A 15,869-nucleotide genomic window follows, 5' to 3' on the forward strand; every position below is an offset into this window, starting at 1 on the left:
TCCAGCTCCTATGTCGCAGGATGTTTTTCCACACAGTCAGGATGAGGACAGTAATGTGGTTCTCAGATGCCTTTGTCATTCTTTTCCTTTTCCTCCTGCAAGTGTTTTTGTGGAAGGCCTGCCGGATGTCACAGAAACGCGACCTGGGCAAGATGTGTGTCACTTCTCTACTTGAAACGTGTCCAAGACTCTGAGCCCAGAGAGGATGTAATAAACACACCCTGGTGCTTGGCCAGCATATTCCAGCCAGTTAGGAAAACAAGGCAGAGGGCACAGGATTTCACACCCGCCCTGGCAGTGGCCGCCCTCAGAGGGCATGCCATTTGATTCTTCACAGGTGCAAACTGCTGGTCTCCAGCTAAGGAAAACAGCTGGCCGTAACATCCTTCCACGTACTATGAGATCATGTGTAAAGAGCAGTTTAGGGCATCTCTGTTTCCGCCACATAGGTTGGCTGCCTTGCGGGTCTGGCATAGGGCGGGGGAAACACAGCTATGGAGGGTGTGCTCTGTAGTAGTGTGTGCCTTCTAATGAGATGAGGTCCTGGTGAGGATGGGACTCTTAAACTAAAATTGCTTCAGTTCGTTTATTTGAGACTTAGGTAGATGGACAGAACACATGAGTGCAGTTTGTCCTCTCAAAAAAGTCAAAGCCATTCCTAAAGAAGTCTCTTTTGCATGTGGACCCACATTAGGAAAGAGGGTTGTAATAACTGCAATACCCAACCAAGGGGGCTGAGACCACCTGCGTGGCTCAGAGAGTCTAATGAGTGAAGAAAATAATGAAAAAAATAAAGCCTCTGGAATTGAAGCATTCTACTTCAGTTCTTCATGGGCAAGAAAAGGCAATCTGGCCTGGATCTAATTTAAACCACTTCAGATTTAGTTAATGAGAGTTTTTAAAAAAATTGCTGCAAACTTATTTGAGCTGTTTTTATAGGTGGGGAGCTGGGGACCACCTGCCCTTTATGGAAAGCAATGCACTTCCAGTGCCCCCAAGAAAACTAGGCTTATTTTAAATTATAAAAATTTTTACAAAATGTGGCTTTATTATTGTTTTTGTTACTTTTATTCCCCTCAGGAATGGTGGTCTACAATATAAATATAATGCAGAAATACATTCCACTCTGAGGAAAAAAATTTATATATACCAGTTATTTCCTAACAAGGAAAGAAGATACAGCCAGTCCCGCTTTATACCTTTGATGGTACATGCAGTACCTCATTCCTTTTATTTCTGTCCTTATTTTGACTTGTCCCCCACATACACATCCACTCAGTCTCTTTCCCTGAGGCACACCATTAACCTGTTCCTGTCTTCCCTGATTTCAGTCTGTTTGGCTTAAGTTTCAGTCTATATCCAAATAAATGCAATGAGAAAGCCCTGAGCACCACTGAGGAAGTAATAAATTGCTGATGTTTATCGAATGTTTACCATTTGCCAGAAACTGTTCTCCATGGTTTAACTCATTAAATTCTCACAACAAAACTACGAGGTAAATAATGCTGCTATTCCTATTTTACAGATGAGGAAACTGAATCTAGAGAGGTGATGTAACTTGCTCAAGGCCACACAGTGAGTGAGGATTCAAACCAAGGCGGTCTGACTCTTAAGACCACCCTCTTAGCCACCATGTTACACTGTATGGATGTCCCCATGGGCAGCAAGATCATTCATGCAATGCGTTCTTACACAGACATATCCTAGGTGGTGATCACTGCTCAGTCTACAGTGGTGAATGTTCCTCCTGGGAGCTGTACTTCAACCGGTTTGCTGCCTGCTGAGCTCTCATATATAAAAACCTCTTTTCTTTCTTTCTTTCTTTTTTTTTAAGATTTTTTTTTTTTGATGTGGACCATTTTAAAAGTCTTTATTGAATTTGTTACAAAATTGCTTCTGTTTTATGTTTTGTTTTTTTGGCCATGAGGCATGTGGGATCTTAGCTCCCCGACCAAGGATCAAACCCACACCCCCTGCGTTTGAAGGCAAGGTCTTAACCACTGGACCACCAGGGAAGTCACTGAAAACCTCTTTTCATGATCCACTCAACATCATTTTTCTCTGATGTCACCTACCAAGAGCCAGGATCTTTGGGAATCACAGATAGACATGGCTCATCATATGCTTTCTGGTTAATAACGTCAGGTCCGCTATCCAATTTATTCTCATCCTTCACCTGTTAGGTATTAGAGATAAATTGTGTAGGCTCTGAAGAGTCAACAACACTTTCCATCTTAATATTTTCTTCTCCTTTCTCTTAAGTTATAGTTATGTCACCTAGAAGAATTAGACAGAGACTTGACTGAAGGAACGTGGCTAGTGAGAATCCAACCTTCAAATTCTTAGTTAACAGTACTCTAGAGTACTCATGAATTCTTTTGGCCACAGGCGAATTCAGATGGATAAGGTATGATTCCTTCCTATGAGAGCTCAGAAACTCATGGAGAAGACATAGACATGGACAGGCAAATTATGACATGGCACAGTCGGTATGGCCTTTGAGGTACAGCCAGAGTGAGGTGGGAGCATAGAGGGGGTGACTAACTGCCCAAGGGAACTGGAAGAGCTTACACAGGAGGCGACATTTGATCTGGGTCAGGAAAGATAAGTAAGAGCAGGGGATGGAAACTATCCAGGCAGAAGAATAGGCTGTGAGGATCACGACGTACGTCAGAGCAAGGTGTGCTCAGGGAAGGATGTAAAATGCTAACAGACAGAACATAGCGGGGCTGGAACAGCCTGGACAGATAAGAGTTAAAGCTAGAGAGGGAGAGTAGGGCCAAGCCAAGATGATGGCATCCTATAGGCAGTGGAGGAGCCAACAGAAGACTTTGTGCAAGGAAGTAGGATCACACTTGCATTTTTAGGAAAAAAACTGGTAATTCTACAAGAGATGCATTAGAGTGGGAAGAAACACATTCCTCTCTCAGTAACACTCTCCAACTGGGTAGGAGTTTATTATATTGCTGTTGTTTTTATTATTACTATTATGAGTTGAAATGTATCAAGCACTTACCCGATGCCAGGCACTGTTCTAAGGGCTTTATATGAATTCTCTGGATGTAGGTCTGAGGATGGACCCTCAGAAAGTACTAAGTCATTTCTGCTGTTGTCTGGAGGTCTCCACTATATAGTCTCCTCATTTGAGAAAGACAGAAGGACCTGTGTATTTTTGCCATGCTGAGTACATGTCTAATAAGATAATATTCCTTATTTGTGCATCTGCTTCAACTGAACACACCACAGAAGTGGGGTGTATCCTGGCATTATGAAGAGCCAGCTGTGTCCTTTACTGGACAGGGCCAAAGAAGGTACACCTCAGAGGCAACCACTCATCAGTTACCCTAGAAGTGGGTAGATTTCTCTGCCCTTTGTTCCTTCTAGTTTCACTCTCCATCCAACATATGTACTTTGGATGCCGGAACACACCTGAAAATTGCCTGTGAGTCACCACCCTACAGCCTCCTATAGTGACACAAGCACCATGGCTATTAAGCATGGTTTCTTTCCAAATCTGGGCAAAAAAAGATCCCTGAGGTAATTTGGGAGATAGCGAAAATAAGTATCTATAGGGTGTTATTTTTTGTTTTATAGATACAACTTTCCTCTGCTGGGTTTACATCAGCAGATGGGAAGACTGTGACTGCTATCAGCTGCTGAAAACAGTTTGCCCACCCAGATGGGTGCTGATTTGAAAGAAAGGCACACGTGGTATGGTTCCCCATAGCCAGCCCTGCAGTTCCTACACTTAGCTTTATGCAGGCACAGAAGGTGGGGCAGAAGTCAATTAATAACATGTGTGATTGATTCCAAGCTGACTCTACCCCTGAGGCTACCCTGGGCCTGACAGCCTTACATCCCCTGGAGACTCCCCTCTTCCTCTTAAGGATCAAACAGTGCAGTTTGCTGGAAGGCAGGCAGCAAGGGAGGGATCAACAGTAGGCTCCAATCAGTCACAGACTGCGCATCTCAGAAGTTGAAGCAAGATACTCAAATTGCATCGGCTTTTCTGTATTTCCAAAATCTTTTAAAATCCTAGCAACAGAAATCATCTGATACTTGGAACCCCTGAATACATCTGAAAATTTTACTCTGGTGTCAAAGAGAAAAAATATTTTAATGACGTCAATTTTTAGATGAGGCTGGGAAATTTTTAGATGAGACTGAGAAAGAGGATCCTAGGGCCTGAGATCACTAGGGTCCTGTGGCTGTCTCATCATTAACACCGTAAACAGCTCCATGTCTCATATATCCCCATGTCCCTTTATGTCACACAGACCAAGCTCTCCACACAGAAAACAGCTGGGCCTTTTTAGGGCAAAGTTCCTGCTGTTCTCTTTTTATTGCAATGTCCTCCTCCATAGGTAGCCAGGAGCCCATACTTGACTTCTGCCCTCATACCCACCTGGCAATGTACTTCAGTAACTCTCTGTTTCCTTCTGCAAAGAGGTTGGAGAGAAATAACCATACACATGTATCTTGCTTATTGGTTTTGGTCTTTAGGAATATGGCTCCACAAAATTTTTAGAACATTGAACAGGTTTACTCAAATTAAGCAGTTAATAGCTGCTTAGACTACTAATTCTTGGGACATCTGAATTTTAGCATTCTTAAAACTAAAAGAAGGACTTTCAAAGGCTGATATCTTAGGCATTATTTCTGAGTAAAGGATCCTGACTAACATTTATAGGTAATTGTGTCAGTCTGATCTTAAATGAAATGGAATAATGGAATTCAAGAATATCAGAGCCAGAAGGGCGGTAATCCAGTGCAAAGACATTACTTATTTTTGAGGAGAGAAAAGAGACCCAGAGAAACGAATGACTTGATGAACTGCAACAGAGACATTCTTTGTCCCCTGTCATTTCTTTCTGTCCTTCTCTTTTGATTAGCTGGGCATATGGCCACCTAAATCCAGACTAGATGTTCCAGCCTCCCTTGCAGCTAGGTGTGGTCATCTGCAGCTTTGTTTTATTTAGCCAATGGGCTATAAACAATAGGTTGTGTTTGACTGTCTGGAAGAGTTCTTCTCCCCTTTCCCCTTCCTACTGGCTGAAATGTTGAATTGATGGGTGGAGAGGAGTAGCCATCTTGGACCATGAGATAGAAGCCCTGTGCTCTTTGGTGTGCTCAAGGATAGGAGAGCAACAAAGGAGAAGGGGCCTGGGTTTCTGAAACATGGAGTTCTAGGCTGACTGCCTTCTAGACTTCTTTATGTGCAAGGGAAATAGATGTGTATCTTTGTTTAAACCATTGTTGAATTTTTGTGTTACTTATTCCTGACCACATGTAAACTGCTATATCAGTAGTCTGGAAAAGTTTTAATTGATTAACATGACTTGATGGAGGAGGGCAGGATGGGTGATGGACAAGGCCTGACTGATCCTTTGTCTAAAAGATAAAATGCTTTAAATATGTTATGTCAAGGGATCTCAAATACTGATCCACAAAATGCTGCATCAGAATTACCCTGGCAGACGTGGGGGAGGGGTGTCCCATAAATCCAGATTCATGGGTCCCTTTCCTGGAGTTTTTCATTTAGTAGGTATTCTATGGGGCCCAAGAACTTATTTTGTTAAAAAAGTTCCTAATATAGTCCTGATATCCAGAAACATTTGGAAAGTATTTGATCTAAAATTGTTCTCTGCTGAGGAGGTGAATCAGAAGCATCAGAAAAAATTTTTTTCTCTCCCAAACATAGATGCCTCCATGGGCACATGAGAATGAGAGATAGAGATAGAGATAGAGATAGAGAGAGACAGAGACAGAGAGAGAGAGGTGAGAGAGACAGAGATGAGGAAATATTCTGATATTCTGAATTTTGAAATAAGTGATCCCTGAGGCTCTTTGGACCCTCCTCGCCTTCTCTCTGCACTCACCTGGAGTCACAAAAAATGTCACCTAATAGTCCATTCTCTCTCAAGTTAGCCTTAGTTCAGATAAACCTACAGTGGCTAGTGTTTTTTGTTTGTTTTGTTTTGCTTTGTTTACAGATTACATTTTCTATGGGAGGTGTAGTCACTTTCAATGTGCATCACTACACATTAATGAATCGTAAATGTATTTGTGACAAAAAGAACTACCACTTGAAGATTCCAAGGCCTTGCACATCAGAGGTTGAATTTTTTGGTCCATGCAAAAATCTGCAATGTCAGCAGATTCAGGCAAACAGCTGTTGGTTACAGTTGGCCTAAAAGCACTTGGGCATACCAGCAGCCTCTCCTGGCAGCAAAGGCGATGGGCACAGAAACTGTTACCACAAGGCAGATCATGGCAGGCAGGAGACATTCCAAACAGCACTGAATGGAAAGGGATTATACTAAGCAGCACGTCAGTACCGAGTAATCCTTTTACAAGAGTCACTGTCACATTCATAAATACACACTGCTTGGGAGACCAGTTCTCCCACCTTCTTCTGGGAAACTAGAGGAGTAAGGCCCTCAACCAGGAGGAAGCCTGGCATTCACCAGGCTCTCCACAAATCTCAGCAGAAATCAAACAAAACAGATTGCTAAACTTGGTGAACTATGAAATCTCTTTTAAGAGTTGTACAATTTTATATTTATCTAATAGGAAACTACAGTATGGGTAAGTGGGTGAAAGTAAAAGCTTTCCTCTATCGATTATATATTTGCTTTTATTTTTAAAAGATAAAAATCCTAAATCCCAATATGAAATCGCCAGAGAGACATGCATGTGTGTGTATACATGCAGGCACACACCCTTCAGAACTTTAATTTCTGGAAATTCTTTCTTAGTTGCCTAGTCCCCACAAGCTCTGGCGGCATCCTGTTGTCCCTTCCGAAAGATTTTATTATGCAAATATTTAGACTAGGACTTTTAAACATCCATGAACGTTTACTGCACTCTCTCAAGTAACATCATGTAGAGGGCTCAAAACATAGAGTCCAGGCAATTACTGACAGGATAGCTATGGGTTCTCATTAATATGCAGTCTCTGGGACCTAACTCTGTGTTTACTGATGGTCTCCTGGTTGACCAGAATTGCAACCAGAAATGAGATGAAACTCTTACTGGTTGCTGTTATTACAAAGTGGTCTTGAATCTGTCATAGTGCTCTTTCCATTGTAACCCTTCGCCTTCCTCACTGACACTCCAGCAATGAAATCTTCACTTCCTGAACCTTCCACATAACCCTGCTACAATGTGCCCTTGATCCAGAGGCTGCTGTCCATGCATTAAAAAAAAAAAAAAAAAGAGAGAGAGAGAAAGAAACGAAACTCTCAGAAGTCTCAGGACAAATTTGTAGGTCATAGAGCTCCTATGGATTAAGTGCTGATGGAATTTAGGGAAATGGAGAGAAAAAAACCCATACTTACTTCATCCACATGCCCAACAGCTCCATAGATTCTCGCCATTTGTCCAATGAGGTAGGGGAATCTCTCAGCAATCTCTTTCAGCATTGGAAGAAAACTGTTCAAAGCCACTGGCTCATAGCCTGCTATCTCTATGAGGATGCTTAGGATGACGTCGTTATGGGTCGAATCCTTCAAATGCCCGATTAGGAAAGGAATACACTTCTGAACCACCTACAGAAAGAAAGGAGAAGAAGAGAGAAGAAAGAGAAACAAAGAGGAAATTAATTAAGTCAGAATCAACCTAATATTTTTTGTATTCAATCTGAACTCAACACATTCTGAGATTATTACTCTTGCTGGAACTCAAACAAATCTCCCAAGTCTGAAATTTTGAATTTACAATAAAATTTCAGAGGCTTCAGTTCCTTTTGCTTCCTCTTTAAATCTGCACTCTGCTATTGAAGAGTAAAGGCTGCAAAATGCTTAAATGTTTCTATTCGTAAGTCAAGTTTTGATGTGCTATGTCCTTATCGGTAGTGTTACATTTCCTCCAAACCACCCTGAAAGCTTCAATTTTTTATTTTTATTTTATTTTTGGTGCTTATATACAATAGAGTTTTCCTAAAGACTCACGGAAAACATTATCAAGTAGTGTTCTCAGAAATTGGTTGTGCTGTCCATTATCAACTGTGCTGCATATATTGAGAAGAATGAATTTGACCACTAATTAAATTGAATTGAAAAGCATAGATGGCATTAACAATATTTATTGAATACCTACTATGTACCCAGAACAACTAGAGATTCCTAGAAGTTAGGATACTAGCCAAAATTTTTAACATGGCCTACATACTCAGTCCCTACTTGCCTACTCCTTAGACATCATCTCGGACATGACCACCTTGCTCTCTCAACTTTAGTAACAATGGCATTTTTTTCTCTCTTAAATTCCTCTCACCATGGGACCTGTGCACATATTATTCCCTCTGTAATAAGGTCTTCTCCACTACCTCATTTCATCAGTTAACTCCTAATTATCCATAGACTATCAGAGAGTTTCAATTTAAAGGACAATATAAGTATGTAAGAGATCCTTGACGATGACTTTAATCAGAGCCTTCAAACTGGAGAAATATGGTGTGGAAATATTTAATAATAAAAGTAAGGAAGCAGGAAAGAGCTCTTCCATTTTCTTCCATTTTCCATTTGGATCACAAAAATGTAATATGATAAAAAATTATTAATTTTTATTAAATAATTATATTATATATTAAATTATATATTAATTAAATAATTATTAAATAATAATAAATAATTATTAAATAATTTCTACCATATTCTCAATATCCTAATCTTTCTTAATTTTTAATGCTTTTATCAATATAAAGATGCAATAATTTGTATTAAGGAGAATGTGACTTTTTTGTGGAATAAAGTCTCTATATTAACACATAGACACATTGCATACTGATGATTTAATTAACTGTTTTGTCTGCTAAAATAAAAGAATTAGAAAGGACAACCTGTGGAAAACTGAACAAAGAAGTACGAACTATTTGCCCATCCATACTTCTACTATGCTTATTTCTTTTGTTTGTTGTTGGTTTGCTGTTTTGGTAAGGGAAACTTGAAATGCAGATTCCAGTATAAAAACTGAATCTGATGCACAGCTCAATCTGCTGAATTCATCCCCTGCCCAAAACCTGCTTTTCCCACCTCTCTAGCCCCAAGTGTCTTCTTTCCCCATAAATGACACAATCATCTGACTGCTCAAGTCAGCAGTCTGGGAATCATTCTTTTTTTTTTTTTTTTTTTTTTTGCGGTACACAGGCCTCTCACTGTTGTGGCCTCTCCCGTTGCGGAGCACAGGCTCCGGACGCGCAGGCTCAGTGGCCATGGCTCACGGGCCCAGCTGCTCCGCGGCATGTGGGATCTTCCCGGACCGGGGCACGAACCTGTGTCCCCTGCATTGGCAGGCGGACTCTCAACCACTGTGCCACCAAGGAAGCCCTAGGAATCATTCTTGACAACTGTTTTTCCCTTATCAGCAGCTTCATCCAAGCAATCACCAAGTCCTATTGATTCCACCCCCCAAGTATCCCACAGATGGGTCCACTTCCCTCCATGTCCATTCATCTATCCATTCACTCATTCACAAATATTTATGGAGTCCTTCCCATTTGCAAGGTACTATTCTAGGTGCTGGAGTTAATGTTTCTAACAGGTCTGACAGGTTCCTGCCTTCATGGAATAACTCACTGTCTAGTAAAGGAGATACTTAGTAAAACAAATAGTTACAAAAGAAATACGTAATTATAAGTTTTAATAAATGTCACATAGGGGAAATACAGGGTGCTGTGAGACACAGTCCCAGGGCCCTGATTTAGGCTGGGGGTCAGGGAAGTCCTCTCAGGAGGGACATTTAAGCTGAGACACTGATCTAGTCACCCTGCACTTGGGTTATTCCAACAGCCTCCTAACTGTTCTCCCTGCCTTTAGTCTTGTCCGTCCAATCCCTTCTCGACCTTGTGGCCACAATGGTGACCCTCTCCTGCTTAAAATACTTCACTAATTTCTCATTGCTCTCAAGCCAGAGGTTCACTATACCTTTTCTGAACTGACTCCTATCCACCTTCTAGACTTAGCTCCTTACCCACCTATTCTACTGTCTCCCCATCCAGATCCCATCACATAACACACTTCCATCATGTTGGATTTTTAAAAAATGTTCTTGACCTGCTAAGTTTTCTCTTGTGTCTGGAATTTTACTCATGTGATCCATTCGGCCTGTAGTTCTTATTGCCCCCAATTTGCTGGATAACTCCTTATCATTCTTGAGGCTTCAGATTAGCTACTATTTCCTTTAAAAAATCTTCCTCAACTCCTCTTCTTTTCCCCTCTCAGTCTCATGTCCCTGCTAAAGCTCCTACCCTCATACTTCCTTCTCATTGCTGTTCCAGTGTCTGCCTTGCAGACTGACTGAAATCTCTACAAGGTCAAGAATCATTTCCATTTTGTACCTATGAATGTATACTCAGTGCCTAGCACAGAGTCTGGCCTGAAAGTAAGTCAATAAATATTTAAGGAACAAATAAAAGGAAGGCAGATCTAAATGATTTTATAGGGTAGTTTTGGGATAACCCCAACTCCCACCCCACACCATAGTACTTGAATAGTTGTACATAATGTTTAAACATATATACTACCATGTGTCATATACAACATAACTAATAAGGACATAAAAGAAGATAATTTTGAGATCACTAGGATCATCCTGTGTATAAATTTAAACTTGATATTCATATCCAGTACTTGCGGAGAAAAGGACAGAGGTAGTTTCTGGTAAATGGCACATATGAATGAACAGTTCAGTAAAGGCTGCCTGTGCATTGGGGTTGACCGTATGTCCTTTGGGTGAAACTATGAGAGGTCCCTGGCACCTATGGCAGAAGTGTCAGCCAGCTGCTCCGGGTCAGGGCAGCATACTTAACCTGAGGCTTTTAGAAATGGAAAACGCTTACACATTTCCTGCCCCATTCTACAAAATTCCATTTCCTAGTCCTTATTCTTCATGTCCTATTCCTGGAACACCTGTGACACGTGCTTCCAGTCATGACAATTTTATTTAAACTCCAGCCATACATCCCAAGCCTATAAAGAAAATTTTAAAAGGAAAAGAAAGAAAAGGAGAAAGGAAGAAAGAAAAAGTAAGAAAGGCAGGCAGGCAGGCTCAGGCAAATATATATACTTCTGGGCAGAGTTGAATCCATAGGAGCAAAGAAAAGAGAAACCTTGAATAATGGGAATAATAATAAAATGTGAATAATGTGAATGAACAAAGGCAGATATTTCTTGAAGTTTATCACTCACATTTAAGGGAAGTGGTGCTTTGGGCTTTAGATATTCTTGGATAAGGAGAAATTATATTTTCCAAACACAGGGCATTTCCTTAGGTTGGTCTCTTCATGGTGCCTCATTGGAGTCATCTCATAACTCAGAGAAAGCCTTCTTTGGCTGAGAGTAGAGTAGCCACTAAGGTAACATAGATGGCTGGCAAAGAGCAAGCTAACACGGCCTTTGTTTAGGCCACAAGCCCCACGCCTTGGACTCTGACAGAGCTTCCAAACTGACCTCCTAGCCTCAAGTCTTTTCCCCTTTCTTCCGCCTCCTCACTGCCTAAAACTTCATCTGCTTATGTCAAAGATTTCCCATGGGGCTTCCCTGGTGGCGCAGTGGTTGAGAGTCCGCCTGCCGATACAGGGGACACGGGTTCGTGCCCCAGTGCGGGAAGATCCCACATGCCACGGAGCGGCTGGGCCCGTGAGCCATGGCCGCTGAGCCTGCGTGTCCAGAGCCTGTGCTCCGCAACGGGAGAGGCCACAACAGTGAGAGGCCCACGTACAGCAAAAAAAAAAAAAAAAAAAAAAAGATTTCCCATGGCGCATGGCTGGAATCCCAATGCCACGGCATTCTAGGGTCTTCGCTTATGGGTATATTTGCTGGCTCTTCCTCTGTGAACCCTCTGAGCCAGCAACATGCCACTGACCACCCACAGTGGCTTGAATACGGAGAAAACTCATACTTTCAAAGCTGATCTCAAATAGCTCTACTTCTGGGAAGCCTTCCCTCCAGGCTGCTCTAACATACACAGAACCTGAAGCTAGAGAACAAGGGAGGCCCCCAGACCACACACTGAAATATTCTACAGTCTTATACAGTGTTCTATCTTCTTACCTGACACATACACCTTTATAACAATCTGGGAGGCTTGATCTGAATTTAGAATTTTTGGCCCCTGTAGAGGGAACAGGAAGAAATGACCCTTAATCCCCATCTCTTGCCCCTCCCTTCTCTTCCTACCCCTGGCTTTGCCCTCAAGGAGTCTCCTATGCATATATGTGGATACCCAAGCCCACATATGCAAGCTCATCTAGGCTGCCTCTCAGACCTATGGGGTCACACTGTTGGCATGGCCTGTTCTTGGGAAAACAGGCCCAGGGACCAGGCCTTGCATCCTGGAAGCAGGATGGAGACTTACAGGAATGGGATTCCAAGGTCCCAGTTATCTGGACTATGTCTAGTAGACAGGGAAGTGCATGGGAACTGGGGGCACAGGCAGAGGAGGGCCAACCAGAACAGTATAAAGCAAGTAGCCCAGGGAAGGGTCCTATCCCTGACTTTTCTGGTCCTTCCTGAGCAGAATTAATCACTGCCTTTTCTGTCTCCCAAAGCAGTCTGCTGACAAGTTTAGCATCTTGTCCTTGAACTGAAATTTTGTGGACACAGCTCATTACTCCAGCCCATGGGCACCTTGAGGGTGCGACCATCTGAAAACATAGCTCCATAACTTAACTGGCAGCAAATGACATTTAAATTCTTACTTACAGAATAAAAAGTCGAGCTATTGTGTACATGTACATGTGTATGTGCACGTGTGTATCCACACTCCCTCTTAAATTAGTCCTCAGGTTCAATTTTCTCTTTCAATTTAATTTGGATAGTACTCAAGTTCTATTAATCTCCAGAAACCTATAAAATAACTGCTACTCTTTTCATGTATTACTTATACCCACCATACTAACGAAATATATATTCTGAAATCCAGGGTTCTGCTCCAAAGGTTGTTTGAGAACAGTCTATATATATTCCATCACTCTAACTTAATGCTCTGCAACTGGCTTCTCATTTTAAATAAATACCAAGTGACCTCTGAGTCTTGTCAGCCTGGTGATGCTATGTTAGGTGCTGTAGGATTAGGTATGTGAATAGGAATGCTCTACACTGCTGAGAGAAAATCCTAGAAAATGACTCTAGGGACCAGACCACAAAAGCAGTTCCTCTGGGTCTGGACATTAATCAACAGAGGGCTGAACTTGCCATTTCCTGCCACTCTTCTCTGTATGGTTAGGGCTAGACACCTACATCCTGGGGATAATAACACATATGTTCATATGTGTTACTAAATTCTGTTTCCTTCATTGACTAGACTACAGCATGGTTTTTGGCAGCCGAGAATATAGACTTAGCCCCAGAAGGCCACTTGGAAAATTGACCACCCAGCCTTTTCCTATAAATGAACTCGGAGAATCCTCTGGAGATTCCAGCCACGAGTCACTAGCCAAGAACTGCCTCCCTCCACCTAGGAAGGATAGCTTCCTAAAAGAGGGATACTCTGAGGGCAGTGATGGAGGAAGGGATACCACATGATCGGGCAGCAACATCAGAAACTCACAGACAGATGGATGTTGATGCTATGTCACGTTCACAACCTCATGGACTAGTCAGCTATACATAGAGAAGATTTTTTTTCAAGGGCCAACTGTTGACCCTCCAGCCCTGGAGAGCCCAGTTATCACTGGTCACAGAAGGTGGGTAATGAGGAGTGCATTCAAGAAAGCATGAAAACATTCCTGCACTTGCCTTCATTGGAGAACCAGCTCAGTTTACCTCCAAGTTACAGAGCACTGGCACAGCTTTTATGCAGAAGGAAAAACCCCCTTTTAATCCAAATGTCACAAAGTCAAAATCCTTCTCATTTAGCCTCTTATTTCATCTGAAATTGAATTAACTAGACTTACACTGAAAGCCTCAGTCTGTAGATTTGATTGTTGCCACGTATTTCATTTTCCTCTCTCAGTAGACTTTTCTCTGTATCCCTCCTTTTCCCCTTGCCTGCTGTCTAATTAATGAACATGAGAGAGAGAGGTGAATCAGGGATTTCTCTAGCTCACTGCCTGAGCATCTCAGTAACCAGGTGTTAGCTGACAAAGAGCTGAAGGAGGCAAGGGGGGTGGGAAGGGGCAGGGCTGCTTTAACAGGAAGAGAAGTGCTGAGGGGAAACAAAGGGTTGGGTGGTGCCCTAGTCACCACTTCCTGCCACCAGTTAGGATCCTGGCCCTGGTGGGTCCCTTCACGTCATTATGGGTGCTTCCTAATCCTTTGCTTCTTCATTCTAGGATCCACACTCAGCACCTACAGGAATACCTACAGCAATCTGCTTTCCCACTCTCTTTCCCCTTCTGTTCAGTTCTCCTCCTTTTCTTGTCTAGCTTACCTTTCTACTGTGTCCCCCGGCTCGCCCATTTGTTTCACAAGCCACAGCCTTACAGTCTCATTTTTTTAGCATGTTGAGATCAAAAGATCTCATTGGCTGGAATTAGACTGGGTTGATGAGGTAGCTCAGCCTAATCTGTATGGCTCTGCGAAAGTTCCCTAACCAGTGTCAGCCCCAGATTTTCTGTAAATGGCAGTCTTAGGGGCGGGGCATTGTGACTGTAATGGCCTGTGGAAGACATGGACATTGCCCGTCTGAAAGCTGGAGGGGCCGATAAAGATAAGGGGGGCATGAAAAGCCACCTCACCAAGTCGCTCCTTGGTACCAGCACTGTTCTTGACCTCTCCAAACTTCAACTTCTCTGTTTACAAAATGAAAAGGTTGTGGAGAACAAGTGAGATAATCTCTGTAAAACACCTACACAGTGCCTGGTACTTGGCATGAGCTCAACCACTACTGGTGCCCCTTGTCCACCCTCCCCTGCCTTCTGTAACCTGGGAACACTTCCCTTGTGGCCTTCTGAAAGTGGAGGCTACTCAGTGACTCCCCCAGGCCAAGAGAGGAGGGGGTTGGGAGTCAGAGTGCTGGACCTGTCACTTACCGCTTACTACTTGTGAGATGGGGGCAAGATAACCTCTCAAAACATTCTTTTTTCTTTTTTTTTTTCTGATTTTAACTGATTAATTTATTTTTAATTTTTATACAATTTTTAAAGGTTACACTCCATTTGCAACAAAGCATCCATTTTGACTGGTGTAAAATGGAGGAAAAAATAACACATCATAGAGTTATTGGTAGGATTAAATGAGATATTAGATGTTAAAACAAAAGTCCTTTGTGAATGGTAAAATCCTCTGCAAATTTAGGCACTAATACTAACTCATCCGTCTTAAGAAATATTCGTGGAGAGACTTCTGTGTGCCAGGTACTATGCCAGGCACTGGGGACACAGTGATGGATAAGGTGGTCCTTGTGTCTCAAGCATTTGCATCACAGCCAAGGTGATCCAGAGGGAGAGAGACCAGCAGAGACAAATTCATGACAGTGTGAAATTTGCTATGTCTGGGATTAGGCAGAAGAAAGGAGTCAGAGAGGACTACTGGCAAGAAAGCAACACCTAAGCAACTGTCAGCCCAAAAAGGGTGGTCCTGGTTAGGAAAGAACATTCCAGATGGAGAACATAGCATATATGTAAAAACTCAGTGCCCTGATAGAGAATGCCCACCTGTGGTCCCTAAGACTGTATAGTTGTTCAAGGTGTAAGGATTAAAGTGACCCTACGAGGCCAGGCAACAGTCAGGGGCCTGGTTTTAAATGGCCTCATAAGCCCTTTCCCGAGTCTCTGGACAGCCACAGAAGGCCTGTAACCAGAGGTCTGACAGGACCTCTCTGAACGCCACACATGGTGCCACCCTCATTCTTGGACCCTACCTTTTTGGGTCAGGTGACACCAAGGCCTTTCCTCTCCCCCTTCCTATAAGTGAGCCTCCTCCTGG

At 42.5% G+C, this 15,869-nt stretch overlaps 1 protein-coding gene across 1 annotated transcript in view; it reads right to left on the reverse strand.

Moving 5' to 3' along the window:
* The window catches only part of VEPH1 (ventricular zone expressed PH domain containing 1), a 214,867-nt gene that overhangs the window by 132,609 nt on the left and 66,389 nt on the right, over positions 1-15,869 (reverse strand). The window contains exon 6 of the mRNA XM_067737220.1: positions 7,341-7,550. Coding sequence (XP_067593321.1) covers positions 7,341-7,550 — 210 coding nt within the window. The remainder of the gene's footprint in view (positions 1-7,340; positions 7,551-15,869) is intronic.

The sequence above is a fragment of the Pseudorca crassidens genome, chromosome 5 (assembly GCF_039906515.1).
Source record: "Pseudorca crassidens isolate mPseCra1 chromosome 5, mPseCra1.hap1, whole genome shotgun sequence".
NCBI lineage: Eukaryota > Metazoa > Chordata > Mammalia > Artiodactyla > Delphinidae > Pseudorca > Pseudorca crassidens.